General features: G+C 38.1%; 1 protein-coding gene across 7 annotated transcripts in view; it reads right to left on the bottom strand.

Annotated features, from left to right (window-relative positions):
- The window catches only part of LOC109077190 (rap guanine nucleotide exchange factor 2-like), a 96,911-nt gene extending 76,210 nt beyond the window's left edge, over positions 1-20,701 (bottom strand). For all 7 annotated transcript variants that reach the window (XM_042770008.1, XM_042770013.1, XM_042770015.1 and 4 more), the window contains exon 1: positions 20,649-20,701. In XM_042770008.1, coding sequence (XP_042625942.1) covers positions 20,649-20,675 — 27 coding nt within the window. In that variant the 5' untranslated portion in view covers positions 20,676-20,701. The remainder of the gene's footprint in view (positions 1-20,648) is intronic.
- Positions 20,702-22,139: the final 1,438 nt, after the last annotated feature.

Raw genomic sequence — 22,139 nt, 5'->3', positions numbered from 1 at the left:
TTAATCTAATGAAATTAATAAAAACAAAAGTGTGCTAACTCTATTCTGCATTAAATGTAGCACTATGTAACATTGTGATTTCAAATATAAAGTAATTTAATGACAACATATGAAATGCAACAATGCCCTTATTTTACACATTTGTTCAGTAATTTGCTTATTATACATAGACAAGATTTTGAAAATGACACTAGGAAGCGCTATCACTTTTCTTAATAAGCTAAGAGTACACAGTTATTGGTTGATGCTTATAATCTCAAAATAGCTAAATATTAGCTGGTATAGCTGTTTATAACTGACCTTTTTCACTCCAAGGCCCTTTGTCTGAAGTAACATTTGAAGGCGCTCCTATCTAAGCTGATATGTACCTACGGTACTGCTGCTGTCATAAAACAAATTAACTCAAAAACATGATGTCAGTTTAATGTTTGACATCTTAACTGTTTGTGTTTTTTAGCATTAATTAAGGCTGTTAATATAACTAAATGTAAATCATTTTAAGATGTGTGTCGGTTCCCCCCCCAGGAAGTTTGCTGAGGCCCCCAGCCCCCTTGTTGATAACCACTAGTTTATAATTCACATTTTCAGATCATTTGCCCAAATTAGCCGTTTCTAAGTCAAATTTCATATAGAAATACCCTTAAACTCACACTGTCCTCGTCTGTCAGAATGTGTGATTCACAGGGGAATAAACACACCGGCCTTGTCAGTCTGTGTGAAAGTAAATCAGCAGGAGACCAGCTTTTCTGTGTAGCATGTGTGATTAAACTGCAGGTGCTTTTGCAGCAGTCTAAAGGCATTTATTCTGACAACCAAGCAGCTGGCACACTGACACATCACGTGCTGAAACTGATCTGGGTTGCATCCAACCCCTTAAACGGGGTGAACATATACCACTAGGATGTGTTTCTTTTGAAAGCATGCACTAATGATTGAAAGGAAATGGGAAACTGAATTAAATATCTCGCAATGGCCAGTTAGAGAGACAAAAACAGGAAGTGATAACAAGGCAGACGGTGCTGGGTCTCGGTTCTGCTCTAACACCTCCCGCTGTCGAGTCAACACCTTTCGAGCTGTGTTTGTTCACGCGCCGGTAGTGCAGCGCTAGCGACTGGAGATCTAGTCCTGCCAAAGGCTGCATTATTCATGCTGCAAATAGGTGTGAATAATTAACAGAGGCTGTCCACTTTGCTGCTGTCGAGTCAAGAGTCGTTCTGAGAGACAGCTGAAGCAGCTACCATGTCTGGATGCTATGTCTGCTAAAAACACTATTCTGAGATCCCTTACTATTGTACGTACAGCTGTGATGAACAGAGATGCATGCTCAGGATTCTTGTATTATGCTGACACACTAGCAATATTCATAAGGATGAAACTGCAAGCGAAGAAATGATGGAATAAGTGTCTCAAATTTTAAACCTTAGTGAACTTATCAACTGCCTCTGTAATACGACACATGAACGACAGGCGAATCGGCTCCACAGACTTTTTTTTTTAACCAGTGCACGCTGTTAGAGGGCAGGACTGATTTACTTTACCCATACCTGTGAAAGCAACAAAGAAACATGGATTACACCAGGATATAAAAAAAAAAAAAATAGGTCCAGATACACTTGTTTTGGTTTAACGAGAAGCAGAAACACTCGCCTTGCACTGCTCTGCGACGTGCGTCCATGACTTCACGTAATACGTAATTACATTAAAAAGGTCACGCCTGACGTAGGCGGAAGTACCAATTTTGAATTATTTTTTTAACTGAATTTGAATTATAATTTTTTATATATATATTTTTAATTTATATTTCATTTTAATTAATTTTAAGAAGTCTGTTATGTGCTTTTTTATTTTTATTTTTTTTTTTTGAAATAATTGTATTTTTAGTGTTTGATTTATTTCAGTAAATAATTTTAGCACTTAAAGTTGTTTCAGTTAGTTGCAAAGACAACATTTCATTTAATATTTACATGTATATTTCAGCTTCATTTGAATAATAAAAAAAAATAATAATAGTTGGGATGATTTGCTGATTCTCGCTAACAACAACTATATTTTAAACTGTTCTTTTATCCACATTTGTAGCCATTTTAATCCCTGACATAGCCGCAAAACATACCATTCGTGTCTTATTACAAACATATCTTTTTTCGTTTGTGGCCATAAAGTTTCAAATAAGATGTAATTAGAATTACCTTTCACTAAACAAAGCATAATTCATAATTAAAGCATAATTTACTGGATCCTCCAAAAATATGCACTCACAGATATATTAAAACCATTTATTGTTGAATTGTTAAAAATAAAAGAAAGTATTCCTGTCAGAAAACTACCATAACCACATCAAACTGTGAAAGAACAGCAAAGAAAGTATCTCATTAATGGGCCAGACATCTGTGAGCATCACCATCATCACACAGCAGAACATACGCGTTAAATAATGCAGAACAAGGAGGCGGAAACCAGCGAGGATGGCGATGAGAAGATGTGCTGTTAAAACGCTTCCTTCCAAAAACAAGACTTCTGCCTCCCAGCATTCTTTTGAACTACATCAATGACTAGTTGCCTTCATTATTATTTCACTGTTTCCAGGAGCTTTCCTGGATCAGATGAAGTGAGAAAGATGAAGAGAATAATTCAAATGAGGAGATTTTAATAAATGTCATGCAGTGAGAGAAAGAACAGAGTTAGCACACAAACCTGATATAGAAAGTGGAAAGTTTCCAAAAACTGTACACGTCACAGTGGTAATACATTATTTTAAGATGCATAATAAGCATATTACTAGCATACTGGCTGTTTATTAATACTTAGAAAGCATATATTGATGCCTTATTCTGCATGACCATATTCTGCCTTAATCCGACCCAATACCTAAACTTAGCTATTAATAAGCAGCAATTTAGGAGTCATCACAGGGAAAACTAGTCAATACTGAATATGTGTTTCCTATTCTGAAGTGTTACCTTCACGGTCTGACATACTAGAGAACTTCAGCCTTATTCTGTGTTTGTGCAATTGCTAACTGACAGGTAATAAAATGTCATGACAATAAAAATGTCATGTGGTCACATTTATGTCTACTAAAGCAGACGTTTATTTTTCTGCTGCAATACAAGAACTGAACTGATGCTGGATAACTTGTGACCCGTTCACATTAGACAGACATTATCTGTGCACTTTCATCAATGATAAGGCACTGTAATACAAAGCGAGATCTGTCCCAATGGCCCGAAACCACACTGATAGATGGTCCTACATAACAGTTCAAACAACGAGGCCTCTAAAAACCAACACTCAACCACACCACAGCACTCCTTGACTGGGATTAATGCCAAACATCAGGCAGAAGTGCACATGCTCTGTCAGCGTCAAACAACTCAAAAATTTCTATTCCTACCCCTGTCATATTATATAATGCTGTTCAAAGATTTACCTTGGCAAGATCTGCTCGAGAAGAGAGGAGAGATAAAATAACATTTTTGAACTTCTTAAAGGGACAGTTCACACAAAAAAAAAGAAAACCACCCTAATATTGTTCTTACACCATGTTATTTTCTGCCCTGATAATACATTTAATTTATCCTAAGCTCCTAAAATGACAATAAAATTCTATAAATTTACCATAAAACAGCCTACATGACTCATGCACTATATTCCAAGACTTCTGATAGTTTTGTTTGAGGAAAAGACCAAATTTTAAGCTGGTTTTCAGTGATAATGTTCCTCACACAAAGCTATCATATGACTTCAGAAGATCTGGAATATAGTGAGATATATAGACTTATTTCATTACTGTTCATTTATTTTCTTTGATAGTATGTCACCATCCACTTAGACAACAGAAGTTCTGACATCCTGGGTAATGAAGAAATTAATTTTTTTTTATTTCAGTATGCATTAATATTTTGAATATTTTGCTTTTATTTTTAGATTTAAGTTTTTATTTTAATTTTAGTTTGAGTAATTTTGAGTAATTTTTGTTTAATATTTTAATTTGAATCTTATATTTAAATTTTAATCAATTAATGAAAACAATTTTCAATAATTTTAGTTGTTGTTAGTTAACAACACTGGGGGGAAAAAAATAAAGGTGAGATGGCAAAAAAATTAAATAAAAAAAAGTGACTCTAAAGAATAAGATTCTGCACAAAATAATGCACAACCTAAGGTGGAAGGGCTCTGTAAGGTCCTTTGTTTCAGACACATCATCACTGTGCTCTTCTGACACATAACTTCATCAACAAATAGCAGATGGGCTAATTGGATAAAACGGGCTTGAGATACGGTAGGGCACGCTGTTCTTTCTCTCCCCCGACAATTAAATGAACAATCACCGTTGCTGACACAGGCAGAACAACGTAACTCGGCAGAGTTCTGATGATGTAGCACATCCCGGGCAGCGGAGGGGGAGCGAGTCTTAGTCAGAAGCCAAAGGCTACGTACAGTGTTGCGTCTGCAGCCCATTTCCGAGTCAGTCTTTTCCCTCCACCCTCCTCCTTCAACTCTCAAAGAGAAAAAGGCATCTCTACCACTACTGACTGGTTGTTTAGGCGAGTGAAAATAGTGGATCGACTGAATTCTCTTCTTCTGTAGGGCGATTCTCTTCCAGCCATTCTAGTCCACTCGGTTGCTAGGGAACTCAGAGACAAAGAGCTTCTTTTGAGCATTCAAAGTATTTGGCTGCATATTTTAGGTCTGTAGGGTCCACAGTGCTCCTCCTCTGAATGTGAGGCACAGAATATAAATTGGAGGAGAAATAATTTTAAAAGAAAACCCTGGACTAACTAAAGCGTTGTGCTGCAATGTATCCTGAAAATGCAGAGCACAAAACACTACATTCCAACAGCTCATGGTTTAAACAGATAATACGTATAGCTTGGATCAAATAACCTCGTCAAGTCTGTGAGAGAAATTTGCTTATGAGGTATTATGGCTGTGTTGTGAAAGCCAGCCTGTGGTTGTTGTTTTCAATGGGACATTGTTCAGGAAAGAGAAAGGAATATTAACACACACATTTGCATGCTTTCACCTCTATGCAAGTATATTAGGACTAGTGATGTATGATTCACAAACAAATCATTCTTCTTAAATCTATACAACATATTTGAATACATAACATTATTTATTATAAACAACAGCGTTTAGCTCAAGATTTGACATGAAAGTAACAAATTAACAAAGGTGAGTTTATGAATAAACTCAACTGAATAGGTTCATCTGTTTTTACACCAAACCAATTCACAAAAGACATTCTTTTAAAATGGTTCTTAATATGGCAAATTGAATCTAAATGTTAAAATGGAGAAAACCTGGCATCATTATTGACCAACTCATTATTGACCAATACCTTTTCAGGCAGTCTGACAAATAAATTTGAATGCATACTGACTGCTTATTTTTATGTACTTATTTATTTATAGTATCAACTCATTATCATGAACTGGAAATTTTGCAACCCTTATATAATGCATGCACTACATAAAGCTGTTTTCGAAGAACTGAGCAAAACAAAGGAATTATACTACGGTTGGCTATGAATAGATTTTGTTGTTGTTGTTGAAAGAGTGGTTTCCCTCATTTCCAATTGTTCACTTAATTAGTCAACACAGTGCTCACATTCCTGTTTACATGGTCATGGTGTAATACCATCCTGGAAGCTTGCAGTGAAAACGTCTGAAGAACACATCATGCTATTTCAGACTGCATCCTCAGGATGCTGGCCCACGATTGAATTAAAAAAGGGAAACCGATGTCACAGTTTCCCTGGAGCTTTTTTAAGGACCTGTCTAGCTTATGGGAACAATTCAGAATCTAAAAACAACATTGATCCATTCAATAATCTAATTAATCACTAACATTTAAAGAAACAGTTCGGACATAAATTTATCCCATATGACTTTCTCTTTAGTGGAACACAAAAAGAGAAATTTTGAAGGACATTCAAGTTCTCTGTTCAATACGATGAACCATACAATGAGAAAACATCACAGCCTGAGACTGTCAAGCTAAAAAGCTTAAAAGAGGAAAAAACAAGGACAAACAACAAATATTATAAAAGAAAAATAAATCTAGCAGTAGCTCTTGAATCTCAATTGCACTTTTGAGATTTTTACTTGAGAAAACTATATGCATTTTCATCTGTTTCTTAGCTTTTAAATGGCTTCAGAAGACATTGTATATTGAACAAAATATTTGTTTTATGGTGCTTTTTATTACTTTTACAATGCATTTTGGATTTTGACAGCCTCCGGTCACTTTAAGCTTTCATAGTATGGGAAAAAGGAGTATAAACATGCTGCTTATACTCTCCTTTTGTGACTCACACATACTAAAAACCTGCCTTGACTTCATTAATAATGTCTGTCTTGGTTATATAAATATCATTTTCATTAAAATAGCCTTAAAACTTTAATGTTTCCTACTGAACAAGTCCAAGTGGAGTACAGTAAGTAACTCCTCAACATGACAGAATAATTACAATGACGCTGATTATTTGTGACAAGCGCTGGTTGATTTCCCGAGGGGCCAACTGTACTGAAACCACACTGGTGACACAAAGCTGAGGGGGCCCACATGAGGAGGGGTCCATCCCAATGAAAGGCAGCCCTCTTTCACTCTTACTACAATCACAAGCCGCTCCTCATTAGCATAATGCAAAACGAACACAGAAACACAGATTAAAAAAGCTATCCATTAGACATCACTGGTGATTATGCTAATGAACATGTTCTTGACACAAAAGTGCAGAGTGAGGTGGACACGTCTACTATTGCGCTCGGACACCCACGTATCAGAAAGCAGAGATGGCAGTCATGTGCAGAAGCCGATAATCACAGATGTGTAATACGATAGCGTAAGGTGATATAACAGAGGGCATGAATTAAACAAACAGCTTTAAACAATCAGTGAGCCTTTATTACTTAATCACATGCCATAAACACTCATATCAGGGATTTATCAGCTGCTACTGAAGGGCTTTCAGTTCCGAGATGCTAGCGGTGGACCTTGTCACTGTACGGATAATTATGAGCTGCTATTGTAAAGAAAATCTGGATTACATACACAGCAGAGGTTTGTGACGGAGCCAACAGGAGGGCTTTTCTGTTTGACTGTTCCTAATCTAGTTCAAAGCCTTCTACTGATCAAATACAAACAGGCCAGTGAAGATGGGCTTAAGCTAATTGGTTTTATTAGACATAGAGGATTAGGACAAAAATAGTCACACAACAGTGCTTAGTGTGACAGGGCAAAGCTTACCAAACAAGATCTCAGACCACAAATTTATTGTCACATTAGAAAACAAAAAAAAAAAGGTGCACAGAAGGAACCATGCAAGCAGGATGTAGCTGATACTTAGCACAAAAAGATCCATCCACTATCTGTGTAGGCCACCTTTCTGTCCTCATATAGAGTGATTTGTCAGAACGGTGGAAAAACAGATGCAAAAATGTCACCCTACACTGAGCCTGATGCCTTTCAAAATTCTCAATTTAAGCTTCGTCAAATTTCCAAATAAACCACAGTGCCAGCGGCTTCAAACATATACAAGTCAATGCATTAGGCTACCTATTTGAGTTACCTAATGAGTCATTTTTTTGCCTTTTGTGTTACATAGACTGTTCAAAAGTTTAGGGTCAGATTTGGAAAAAATTGGAAAAAGGTGGCTCACCAAGCCACCAGTACACCTTAGCTAAACGCTGTACTACTGTGAAAATGTACTGTGGAAATTCTGCTTAAGAAAAAAAAAAAAAAAAAAAAAAAAAAACACAAAATACATTTTTCCTCTTAATATCGAATATTGAGGTTAAGCAATGTGAACTAAACCTAAATACAGTTCAAACTCAATTGTTTGTAATAATACTATCTTGCTAATGTTATGGCAAACTCTTGCCCTCCGGATGACAAGATCAGACAATTATTTCCCATTAGGAAAGGTCAGAGGTGAATACTGTGCACTCTTTCACTGAGATTCACGTCAAAATTTCACCTCAAACTCATCTGTAACAGTTTGTGTCATCAGTGTCCATGAGGCACACAAAAGTACACATTATCTCAGCTTACAGAAATTGAAAGAGCTAAGCAGACGCTGCTCTAAACCTGGTGAGCTGAGGTGAGGCATCGTTTCACCAATCTAAGGTGCACCTGGGAAAAAGCGGTCTGTCTAATCTGGATACTAGCATCCCAGATTAACACTCACCCAAGGGACAACAAAGCTCTTCCATCTCCAAGCAAGAGGGGGGTAATAAAAAGTCAAACCGTCAGAGATTTCAGTAAGAATTAGATTATTAGGGATTAGTAAGCACCACTGGTGTGTTATTGTTAGTTCTTGGCACTTGTATTGACACCGAAAATGTGACTAACCACATTCCAGTCAAGCTTACAGTCACTTGAGTTAGCTACCCAACACCTCCTCCAATACAGATATCAGTTCAAAATAAGACTTACATTGTTTGAATGGAGCAGTAATAGGCTGGCAGCATTTTAGAATAAAAATTATATTCATTTATTCTGGGGATGCACAATAAATATCGCCACAATATTAATGCGCATCTCGTCAGTAAAGCTGGTTCTGTAATTCAGCGCTAAATCTCTACACGTGCGTGATTTCACGTGGAGCAGCATTTACTACACAGGGCCGTTTGTTCACTGACAAGCTGTGCAAAAAAACAGTAATATTTTGCACATGTTTTTGCGCAGCTTGTTAGCTGATTACAGAACCGGCTTTACTGACGAGATGCGCATTAACATAGTGCCGATATTTATTGTGCATCCCCAGAATAAATGAATATATAAGCAGCATATTAGTGTATATATATATATATATATATATATATATATATATATATATATATAAAAATCATCCAAGGTGGTTGATGAAGCCAGAAAAAATATAAATATAATTTGTTACTGAGAAATAATCAATAAAAAAACTCATTAAAACAGTCTCTATTATACAATATTTGCGTATGGGGTATTTTCAAGCTTATTAGAGAATCACATCAACAAATTTGCAACATGCAAAATGCAAATTCTACTCAAATGAATTGAGATCCAAGATTCCAGTGCACTTTCAATGCAGAGCACTATTTGTATGATGCATGGAGACAACAAGGAAGCTCACTAGGTTTTGCAATAGACAATTTTTGTTTATGCGTATACATTTGGCTTTGCACTACTGACATTTTGTTGTTGCTGTTTTTTCATAATAATAAGGGCAAGAGAATGAGGCGTCAGTCTGGGCTAAGAGAATGCTTTTTAGGCCAGGTCATTCATCACCTTGTCATAATAAAACCTGCTGACCCCTTATAAACATGACTAGAGCTTTCAATCTGGAGACGTGCCATTGTTCATCGAGGGGGAATACAATCCCGGGCTCATGTGTCTGAGCTGTGTACTTGCCACTAACACAGATTATACATAGGAGGAAACATTTAGCGTGTGATAATAAAATGTGTGCCACTAAGTTTGCTTTGATAAATAATATATGCTGGTTGCTAGGAATGCACCAAAATTTCAGCCGCCAAAAATTATTATCCGAAAATGGCATTTTTGGCTTTCAGCAGAAAGAGAAAAACGGATGAAAATATGCCGTGCCGCATCTCCCAGCAGTGTTCAGCACGCAGGTTTCACTGTCCCTCTAGCCACTGTCACTTTGAGGCGTGACGCTCAACATTCCGCTCTTTGAATATGTGTTCCATTTATGTACTGCCCACTGGAAAGGCAAAGTCCGCTCAAATAATGCTCCGACAATACATTTCTATGTAGCATACTTGTTCCCGTTTGCAATAGCACTACTGTGCTGTAACATGTCAATGCTAGTAAAATGCCATTACCCTCTCGTTCATTGGTCTTACAAAATAACTTTATATTATTTAATAAATAATTATAACAAAGCATTTTCAATTTCCGCTTCCAGTTTCGGCACAGAATATTAATTTCAGTGCATCCCTAATGCTTGCTTTATTAAAAAACATTTTTTTTTAGTAATTATAAGGACAAAATATCACAAAACTGTCAAGAACATCTCCAGTATTGATGGTGCCTTTTCCAGATGTGTAAGCTGCCCATGCCACACGCACTCATGCAACCCCATACCATCAGAGATGTAGGCTTCTGAACTGAGCGCTGATAACAATTTGGGTTGTCCTTGTCCTCTTTAGTCTGGATGACATAGTGTCCCAGTTTTCCAAAAAGAACTTAAAATTTTGATTTGTCTGACCACAGAACAGTTTTCCACTTTGCCACAGTCCATTTTAATTGAGCCCTTGGCCCAGAGAAAAACGCCTGCGCTTCTAGATCATGTTTAGATATGGCTTCTTTTTTGACCTATAGAGTTTAAGCCGGCAACGGCGAATGGCACGGTGGATTGTGTTCACCGACAATGTTTTCTGGAAGTATTCCTGAGCCCATGTTGTTTGATTTCCATTACAGTGTCGTTCCTGTATGTGATGCAGTGCCGTCTAAGGGCCCGAAGATCACGGGCATCCAGTATGATTTTCCGGCCTTGACACTTAAGCACAGAGATTGTTCCAGATTCTCTGGAATCTTTAGAAGATATTATGCACTGTAGATGATACTGTAGATGAATTTTTTCTCTGAGAAACTCCTTTCTGATATTGCTCCACTATTTTTCACGCAGCATTGGGAGAATTGGTGATCCTCTGCCCATCTTGACTTCTGAGAGACACTGCCACTCTGAGAGGCTCTTTTTATACCCAATCATAGTTCTGGGCGGTATACCGGTTTTACACCGAAAACCGGTGTATATTTTCGTTACGATATAAATTTTTTAATATACCACCATACCGATGTATTTAATTACTCAACGTTCGGAACGTTATGCTGCACCGCGACCGCGGCACACTGTTTCAGACGGACCCTTTACAATGTTGCACTTCTAAGCAGCGACAGCGGTTAACACAGTAGTGCTCTGGTGTTACATTATAACGCCTGTTTCACACATACTCCGTCTGCAGTGTGTATGTGTTGCGTATGTTTTTTTACGCACCCATGTTAACGGATTTCAGCGTTCATACTGCACGAGGTTTGCGGTCCATCAGTGCATTCCAGGAGTGGTGCGTCTGCAGCAGTGCAGCTAACGTTTATGTACCGAGTCTGTTTTTTGCTGTGCTGCAAGCGCTGAATTAAAGTGATAGCGCATTGTTTCGCGGGAAAAATGAACATGAAAAATGGATTTACACGGAAATGCAGTCCATTTCACAATAAATGTATACTAATTAAAGCTGTTTCACACGCAACACATGGGTTTTTGGCTAGGTTTTAAAACAAGAAAAAGTGCACTTTTAGATAAACAAGGAAAACAATATATATATTTCAATTTTATGGAGGCAGAAAAACAAAGTTCATTAAGACCCGTGGGATTGCTTGTTGTGATAAAGATTTAAATGCAAAAGGCACGAGACTGTTTCTGTCTGTGGTGTTTTAATTTGAAATATTTTAACAAGTAGGCTAATTATTGTGTTTAAATGTTTTGCCGCTTGCTTGAGCAGCTTATTATACAAACCTAGAAGTAAAATGCATTAATAATGCGTTGTTTATATTTATTGAGTTTAAACTAATGTCTATAACTATGAAAGATTGTTACATATAAAACAAAGAACAAACACAATGCTTAAAAAAAACATATATATATATATATATGTGTTTTTTTTACATGATATGAAATCAAAACAATGAACAAATGTTGTGTTTTGTAGACTAAACAGCCGCGGATCATTAGCGTACTGCAAACGCGTCCCACTGCAGACGGAATATGTGTGTGAAACAGCGTTACAGGGAAGATGGATGCTGCAGAACTAGTAGGTAACATGACACAGAAGAAACTTGTGCCAAAAGAGGAGCCTGGTCTGTTGTTTGAGAGGTTTTTGGTTTCCAAAAATCCGACATCGACCAAACAACCATTTTTATGCAAGTGCTGTCGGGCTAAAAAGCACGTCTTGGAATATCAACCAGCAGAAAATGCATTGTACACCTGATTATGCATGAGGAAAAAAAAAAAAAAAAGTCATAAACCGGGAAAAAAAAAAACGGCATAAATTTAAAAAAAAAAAAACGTGATATAAATTTTTGGTCAAACCACCCAGCACTACCCAATCATGTTGCCAATTGACCTAATAAGTTGCAAATTGGTCCTCCAGCTGTTCCTTATGTGTACATTTAACTTTTCCGGCCTCTTATTGCTACCTGTCCCAACTTTTTTGGAATGTGTAGCTCTCAGGAAATCCAAAATGAGCCAAATATTTGGCATGACATTTCAAGATGTCTCACTTTCAACATTTGATTTGTTATCTATATTCTATTGTGAAATAAAATTTTATGAGATTTGTAAATTATTCCCATTCCTTTCTTACTCACAATTTGTACAGTATCCCAACATAATCTGAATCAGGTTAGTATAAAATTTATACAGTATATACACATACACACACACACACACAAAATACAGGACATTATGTATTACGTCAGATTGGATATCACGTTTGTGGACACTGGCCTACATACTGACTGAAGGGAGCTTTTGTAAACAATCCTTAAGCACACTGCAGATAATCAGGTAATTAATCAGCTAATGTGTTGGTCTACATTCACAGTGTGCTAACATGGTATGAGAGGCAGGATTACTATCGTTAATGCTACCTTTAAACACTGATCTCAGACCAGTTTTGTAGATTCTCCCCTAATACACATCACCAGGATTTAATTCAGAGGAGCTAGTCCCAGATTAGTTGCCATCAGGCCACTTCTACCCAGAGCAGAGTAGCTATTTCAATAAATGGTGGCATTGTACCATCAGCACACTTGAAATCTGTCTACATGTTTTCCTTCTTTCTTTCCATACATCAGACAGAATGTCTTTGTGCTGCTATGTATTGGAGAGATGCGCTTACATTTCTGCAGCCTTGACATTTTCTGTAATGCAACTGAAGGTTTGTCTGGGCTTTTTGTTTGTCAGAGTTCTATGAGCGATAAAATAAAAAAAAAAAAAAAAATAATAAAATAAAATAAAAAACACCTACACAACCACCAACGCACTGAGCTGTACTGCCATACCTCAATGAAGGATGCCACAAGCAACAAGGAACCAAATTATTCTCAAAAACAATCAGCTTACAATTAACTAAAAAATAATAATTTTAGTGACAATGTACAAGCACCAGAGATATGTTCACAGTTTAGGAAAGGGATATTTCTTCCAAAAATACAAATTCTGTCATCATTCACCCTCAAGTTGTTTTAAACCTGTATGAATGTCATTCTTTGGGTTTTTTTTTTTTTTTTTTTTTAAGAGGTCCCCCCACACTATAATATCATCTTCCTGTATGTCAACAGAAGAAAGAAGAATGACATAAGGGTGAGTAAATGGTGACAGAATTTAAAGTTTTGGGTGAACTGTCCATTACATAAGGGTGAGTAAATGGTGACAGAATTTAAAGTTTTGGGTGAACTGTCCATTTAAGAGTTTTAAAAAACCCTTAGCTTAGCTTAGGTTTTGAGCAGTAGCAATATCAATACTCATATTAAGTAAAGCATGATGCGCATATCATGACTTGTGGAAATCATGCTTCAGAGATCTCTGTGCATTTTTGTCTGCAGCTTCAGAGTGAGAGGTTTCAATTCGTAGAGGAAGATCACAGAAAGAGATGCTAACAAATGGATCAGAGGAGAGAAAACAGAGCGGTAGATCAAAGCGATCCGCTGTAAGCGTGGATGAGGATGAGTCTCCCTCTGACACAAGCAGCCCAATTCAAGGATCAAAAGAACCACCAGAAGGGACATGGGTCGCCAACCACTACTGATGCCCACGTAGTGTATTTAAACCTCTCCCTACACCCCAAGACAGCCATTCATATTCAGTAATGACCCCATTTCACTCTTGTTTTGACCTGAGCTTGTATTAAGGATGTTGGAAACAGAATTGAGAGTCAAGAAATGAATCTTATTTATATATTCTTTAACAATACTGGAAAGGTATTTTCATGGCATTCAGTTTCTTTAATGTTTTTAAACATCTGCATTCTACTGTTAACATGTTTTTTATACTGCTATTCCTATGCCGCTATTGCATTAATGCCAAAGATATAGTTTTGGTCTGAGCTGTGAGCTTGCAGTCTGGACTAGATGTGATGAAAGAGAAAATACTGTCTTCACTGATTGCATAGAACAAAAAACTCTATCGGTTCAGAGCTGTTTCTTCACTTATTCACGGACCACATGGGAACTTACATCAGTCCAGCTGGAATAAAGCAATACTGTTAATGGAATCGATGAGGAACCAGAATCATTAAGAAGAATCATTAAGTAGAATCTATTGGAAAGCAAAATGATATGAACAGAACAAAAGTAGGTTAACTAAACAAGCAGGTTTAGTTTTTTTCCACAATTCGTATCAATATTCTACAACCAGTCCATTTCTCTGCAAAATCTCAGAAGCATAAGCAAATGGTCCTTACCTTTGAACAGTAATAGAATTTGAGAAAGATAAACACTGATTCTTCCATAAGCAGAAAACTAGTGCACAACAAGTAAAACACACAGAGTAATGTGACCAACTGTAGCTTGTGATAAGCCTTTTTAAAGTTTGGTTATTAAATTAAGCATGTGATGACCACTGGTGCATTCAAATATTGCATTCCATGTCATTGGAGGGGCTTATTAGACTCTCCTACCCAAAAAACTAAAACGGACGCACATATTCAAATGCTGTTGGTCCAGTAACTGGAGTGGAATGCACTAGTGAAGAAATTTCATTTGCCTTCCAACAACACTAGTGAAATTCCCCACTTCTGCCATTTAGGCATTCCTCATATTTTGTCTTTTGAATAAACAAAGGAAGCCACTGGCTGGCCAATTTTATCATAAGCCAAGCATCATTGGGCCATGAAATCAAAAGGTCAAATGACCTCATCATACTGGAAACAGCCCAGTAAAACCTTAATGTACCAATGCAATTCCATAATGATTTCAACAACCAGCATTTGATGGGCTATACATTACCAAAGAATAATATCTCAGAAGTCATGACAGAGGGAGAAGAAAGAACGTGCCACATGCTCTGGTATTAACGCGACAGTTGTCATCATTTGTTTTATGTCCCCCCAGCCAGTCTGTCTATTCTTCCTCTGTAAACAGAGATGTCATTGAAACTACTCTTTGTTTGCGTACGTTTATGTATGTACAGTATGTGTCAGGGCTGGGCGATGATATATCGCATGCGAATGTCACGCGCATCTCGTCAGTAAAAAGCGGTTTTCCCTTGATTGGCGGTAAAATCTCCATCACCACCTGCTTTCAGATGGAGTGGCATTTAATAGCCATAGCCGTAGTTCACTGACAAGCTACACAATATCGTGTTCATTATCGAAGACGATTCATCTGCGATAATGAACGCGATATTGCGTAGCTTGTCAGTGATCTACGGCTCTGTCTATTAAATGCCGCTCCATCTGAAATCAGGTGATGGAAATTTTTACCACTAATCAGCGAACTGGCTTTACTGACGAGATGAGCGTGACAATCGCATGCGATATATTGCCCAGCCCTAGTATGTTTCCAAACACTTCTGTCAAGTCAATGACTCCCCATTCATAACATGTGCATTCACTTGGCAAAGAAGACTAAGAAGACGATATGTAATATTCAGAAACAGAGAAAAAGCAACACCTGAGGCTATAAGAATAGCAGTAATTGCTGCCATTATTTTTAAAAGGTAGAATTAATGATAAAAACATGTTTAGACAGTGAGGATGGGCCAGAAAAACAGTCTACAGATTTTGAATATGTTGAATTATGTTTAAACTAATTCTTTAGAACATTTTATAAGATTTATGGGTTTTTTGTAAAAACATGTATAAAAATTAAATAATACATCATAACTTTCACGTTGCATTAATGAGATGTTTTGGTAACACTGTTTTAAAGGACCAGTTCTCACTATTAACTAGTAGCTTATTAGCATGCATATTACTAGCATATTTGCTGTGTATTAGTATTAATAAAGCACATATTGATGCCTTATTCTGCAAAACCATATTCTAGATCCCTTAACCCGACCCAAAACCTAAACTTAACAACTACCTTTCTAACTATTAATAAGCAGCAATTTTTTTTTTTTTTTTTTTACAAACAAGAAAAGTATTTCTTAAGCTCTGACAAGCTCTGACAACCCTCTGATGCACTTCCTCTCACAGTGAAAGAAAGAAAGGAATCTGCCTGGAAGGAAACCATCAGTCCAGGATGACCAGTTTGTTGGCATCAGAAAAAGAAAAGAAAAAAAAAACACTGCCAAATTTTGTCTCCTGGGATTATATTTAGCTTGTTCATTTATCTAATACTCACTATGTGGCTCTTAGGAACAATAAGAGATGTGCCCTCTGCACAAAGTCCCATCTGCCTTGTTTATGGTCTCCTTGACCCCTGCATATCATCTGCTTTTGAAAATAGCATCCCAAAGACTGTAGAAGCTCCACCCTTCACTATTCCCCCACATCGCCTATACCAACTGGGGAAATGTCCCATTAAGATCTACACCATCCATCAGCAAGTTAATGCAAAGCACTGAGGTTGTTGCCATTAAGCCATAATGAGCTTCAAGCTCCATTAGAATAGCCTGCGTCATTCCCTAAAAAGAAGTCTTTGCACTTAAGGATGTCTTATAGCCCACTTCATAGAACAGCTCCTTTCAGTCCACATGAACTGACCAAGATTGCATTATGCTATCATTCTATGAACTAGCAAGTGACTGTTCAATTGTGAACTTAAAGGGATAGTTCACCCAAAAAATTCAAATTTATGTCATTAATGACTCACACTCATGTCGTATCCAAACCCGTGAGACCTCCGTCATCTTCGGAACACAGTATAAGATATTTTAGATTTAGTCCGAGAGCTTTCTGTCCCTCCATTGAGAATGTATGTACGGTATACTGTCCACGTCCAGAAAGGTAATAAAACATCTTCAAAGTATTCCATGTGACATCAGAGGGTCCGTTAGAATTTTTGAAGCATCGAAAATACATTTTGGTCCAAAAATATCAAAAACTACGGACTTTATTCAGCATTGACTTCTCTCCCCGGGTCTGTTACTGAGCGCGTTCCCAGCACATCCGGTTCGCGAACGAATCACTCGATGCTAACCGGATCTTCTTGAACCAGTTTCACCAAATCGAACTGAATCGTTTTGAAACGGTTCGCGCGTCAACAATAAGCATAATCCACAAATGACTTAAGCTGTTAACTTTTTTTAACATGGCTGACACTCCCTCTGAGTTCAATAAATCAATATCCCGGAGTAATTCATTTACTCAAACAGTACACTGACTGAACCGAGCCAGATAACGAACGAAACATTGACACATACACTAAAAAAAAACCGGTTGAATCGGGTTTTCGGATCACCGGTAGTGATGGGAATTTCTGTTCTTCCTCCCGCGAAACGTTTTTCTTTGGACAGTTTGATTCAATAAACCGGTTGCCGAAAACGGTCATCACCACTTTCTTTTGCGCTCAACGTAATGACTTCATTGGCGATGATTGCCCTTGATCAAGCCTTCGTTTACCCGCGCTCATAACCTTAGCACAGAATCGGTTCAGAATCAATCACCAAAAGAACCAGTTCGGTTCAGACGCCTGTTTGGTGTCAGTCTGAATCACGCATGAACGCAGTATCAACAGCTCAGCTCCTCGGTTCTCGAATCAGACGCGTACCGACAGAAACGGTTCCTTGACCCTCGAGAACAGAGTCAATGTTTACGTTCGTTATCTGGCTCGGTCAGTCAGTGTACTGTTTGAGTAAATGAATTTACTCTCCGGGATATTGGTTATTTGAAACTCAGAGGGAGTGTCAGCCATGTTAAAAAAGTTAACAGCCTTAATTCTTGTGTGGATTAATGCTTATTGTTGACGCGAACCGTTTTCAAACACACGATTCAGTTCGATTTGGTGAACTGGTTCAAGAAGATCCGGTTACATCGAGTGATTCGTTCGCGACCCGGATGTGTGGTGAACGCACTCATAACAGACCAGGGAGAGAAGTCAATGCTGAATAAAGTGTAGTTTTTGATATTTTTGCGACCAAAAATGTATTTTCGATGCTTCAAAAAATTCTAACGGACCCTCTGATGTCACATGGACTACTTTGAAGATGTTTTTATTACCTTATCTGGACGTGGACAGTATATAACCGTACAAACTTCTCAATGGAGGGACAGAAAGACTCTCGGACTAAATCTAAAATATCTTATACTGTGTTCCGAAGATGAACGGAGGTCTTCACGGGTTTGGAAACGAGGAGAGAGGCGACATGAGTCATTAATGACAGAATTTTGATTTTTGTGTGAACTATCCCTTTAATGTGTGGTGCATTCTGGTTTCAGGGGTCAGCATTCCCCAACTCACATACCTACATGACATTTTGACACTCAGGCCAAAATATTGGGATAGCTGAAAAAAGGCCAACTCTGAAGTGACCCGAGATGGTTTAAAGGCTTCATCACATCATGGGAGCAGACAATGGAATATCACGTAATACTCTAGGATAGGCATCTGCACAGAGTTGCATTCGCTAATGAAGACCATCTGACCCTCAAGTGCCCTCTATTGTCTGCAATGCTTAAATCAGGTAACAAGCAACTCAATGCATGACCCGAGGTGATTGTTCCCCAGTGGACTAAAATAGTTTTTTTTTCACAATCAGTCTGTTACAGTCTGGGGGCTCAATCTGATGTCAGAAGGGTTAATGAGCGAACATGTTTAAAATCCTACACAACAGGAACTTTGCGTGATTATAAGATTATTGTGTGATTATAGCATGCATATGTGAAGCCACGTCCAGCTGGTTTTGTTTGTTATTCATGTCCATTGTATGAGATTGAACTCAAGATTTATACACTGACTGAGCTGCTTCCATTATTTTCAGCAAAACACACATAATCTATAGGAGAATCTTTGTATTTGTACCTATTAAAGTGGAAAAACAGGCTGGCTAAAATCAAATTAACCAGAAGGGGAACAGAAGAATCGTATCGCTTATTTTCTTCTATCTGACAGCCTCACACCTCAAAGTGCCGACACATATTTAACTTAGTATTGATTGGTGGTGCTTTGGTTTGTGAACAACATCATTCTGTTCACTTCCAATGCACCGACTAATTTTTTCGCTCTCTGACTGCTTTCCCTGGTTTTAAAAAACTGACTATAGCAAGAGCTATAGCTATATAGCATTGCTGTGTGGGCTGTGAAGGAGCATTTAACTGTTTTTGTCATTTAATGGTTTTGTTTGGTGAACAACCTAAATCATGGATCTCCACCCTGCTCCTGGAAAGCTACCATCCTGCAGACTTCATTCCAACCCTGCTCCAACACACCTGTCGTATTATCAAGTAGCCCTGAACCACCTTGATTAGCTGGTTCAGGTGTGTTTGATTGGGGTTGGAGCTGAAATCTGCAGGACGTAGCTCTCCAGGAGCAGGGTGGAGACCCCTGACCTAAAATGAAACTCAAATTATTAGAATAGCTGAATGAATGCAAATCCAGCCTCATCAATTCTTTTGCGTAGCACCCCCACACTATTATATGTGCATCTTTTCATATCGTGATGTTCATCTATTTTGCTAAAACAATGTTTTGTTCATTCAGTGCCGCCCCGAGAATCGTTTACTTCAGTGATTCATTCAAACAACCGTTTCCCCTTCACGAACAAAACACGAATAATTTCATTTCCACTGTTTGATACAATGACCTCAATGCACTTAAATATTGAACTGACCTTGTTTGGTGGTTTTCGGTTAAACACACACACACAATTAGTGTGAATTATTGTAACCTAAGAATAAAAACAGAGGGCAAAATCAAATTAATCCGTTGTGAAGTAGAAGAATCTCATGGCTTCCGGGTCTGACAAAAATCGCGTTATCGGATTATTTCTCACCAATCATCACAAACAATACAAACACTTCAGGGAGAAAATAACAAAACCGAAGTTCAAATACATCCAGCCATTTACATATATCGACACCCCTTCTGAAAACTAATATTTTTTCGTCGGCCGGCTGAGCCACGAAAAAGGGTTGAGTTATACCAAGTAGACAAAAAAATGTCATCGCAACTCCTTTCAAAGCATATGAGCTTAATATTTTGCCACTTAACGCCTATAACTAAGGCCTATCTTTTCCTGCCTCACACCACACAAAACCACGGTTGTATGGCATTTTAAAACTGTTTCCGACGCAAAGTCGTGCTGACAAGGCTGTTTTTTTTTTTTTTTTTTTTTTTTGTCTTTTTTTCTATGCAGCTGTTGAAATATGTACAGTTTACAAACGTTTTGCTTCATGTTTATGTAATAGACTGCAAAAACAGTAAAGAGAAAAATGCTTGTGCTTGCATCATAAGTTGCATGGGGCCAATTATATTACATGCATGAATATTAATATCATGCCCTTCGTTTCATTGCACTGCTTAGCCCAAGCTATTTAAAATTAATTAAAAAAAAACTGTTTGCATTGTCAACACTGTGGACGAAAAATCACATCATGCCACAGTGATACTGGTAACAGCAGTAATACCCGCATACTGTAACATTTAACAGCCAACAGTGCCCATAATAAATGATTTAAAAAGACTGTCTTCTGACGCTTTTGCGGCCTGTCTGAAGGATTCACCATCACCGCCTGCCGAAAAACTGTTATACACACAAGACGGCCATGGTTTGCAAAACAGGCTCGGCGCACAACAGTTAAGCCACATTAATCCAAAAAGAGTCTCACAAGTTGCTTTTTAGTGTTACAAAAACGTTTTTAGATTCACAGCACCCCTGCAGAGGATGAGCCTGTCCCCAGGCCACAACCTAAAGCCAGGAGCTCTCTTACTGTCCTCGCTCCCCAACCTAACAAACCAGACAGTCTGCTTTTTTCCTTTGTCCAGCAGCCGCGAGCTTCAGATGTTGTGACTGCCAGGAGGCGATGTTGTGTTAGTGAAAAGGTTGTTGCAGGCAAAGCGGGTCGTCTATGTTTTAACGCAGACGACTGCATTTTTTTAGTATTCCGTTTGTACCCTGTTCGCTCTTCCATCTTCAGTGTTCCATTTCAAAACAATTGGTGCAATCCAGGCGTTGGGTGATTGTCCATTTTTAAAGACAAGTGCAAAGCAAGCGGAGGGATCAAAGATCAGCATTTATAAAGAGAGTTTTTAGCGTCTACATCCCGACGGATGGTCTGCGTCTGGGCTCACTGTTGTAAGCCACCACCAGTGACCGACCGCCTCAAGAGGTTCATGGCGAGTCCATTCAGCACAATAGTGCGCCCACAGTACGATTCACCCCCCACAACACATAGTGCATGGTCTCCATCCACTGGCTGAAGACGGTATTGCAAAGCTTTGGGTCATTTTACTCTATTACAGTTTTTCTCTGAATTGCTCTTAAAACACTAAACCCCTTCATGCAGTCTTTTTGCAAAACTCTAAACACATTTTCATTCACTTAAACACTTATCACACTGTGATGCATTGTGCTGCAAGATGCCTAAACACAGCGGCAAAAGTTAAACACAACTAAGCAACTAAAAGTTGTCATCGTTTTACACACAACGATTCAAAATTGTTCTTCCTTGTTTCAAATTATGCGATCAAACCAACTGGCAAGGTGACTGAATGATGATACGAACAATAGATGGAAACAATCTGAGAAGGAGAGGAGGAGGAACGAGTACATGTAAAAGTGGGAGGTATGAGGAGGAAGAGGACGAGGAGGCGAGAAACATTTTTCTCTTAGAGAGTGTTATCAAGGCTGGATCTGTCAGACCAGAGGGGTTTTTCTCTCTTGTCTAGCCAAAAGGACAACGTTACTTGTGAGGTGGACAAACGTCCTCAGGCCGGACTTCTAGCACAAAGACATGATGCTGAGACAGAATGAATCCTCATTGACCCCGATTTTACAATTGCCAACTTACAGTATTGAGGTATTGTAAACATGCTATTTTTTTATTTGATCTTTTTGCCCTTTGCAGTGGACTGCAAGTAGTTTTGCAGAATCCAAGTGCTGAATACAAAACTAATTCAGTACTAGTCAAATATTCAGTACAATACTATTCTTGCAGTACATAGAGACGGCCTATGCAATATTCAATATA

Source organism: Cyprinus carpio, chromosome A14, assembly GCF_018340385.1.
Source record: "Cyprinus carpio isolate SPL01 chromosome A14, ASM1834038v1, whole genome shotgun sequence".
Classification (NCBI taxonomy): Eukaryota; Metazoa; Chordata; class Actinopteri; order Cypriniformes; family Cyprinidae; genus Cyprinus; species Cyprinus carpio.
The sequence above is the reverse complement of the archived record's forward strand: the minus strand, read 5'-3'. Positions and strand labels throughout refer to the sequence as shown.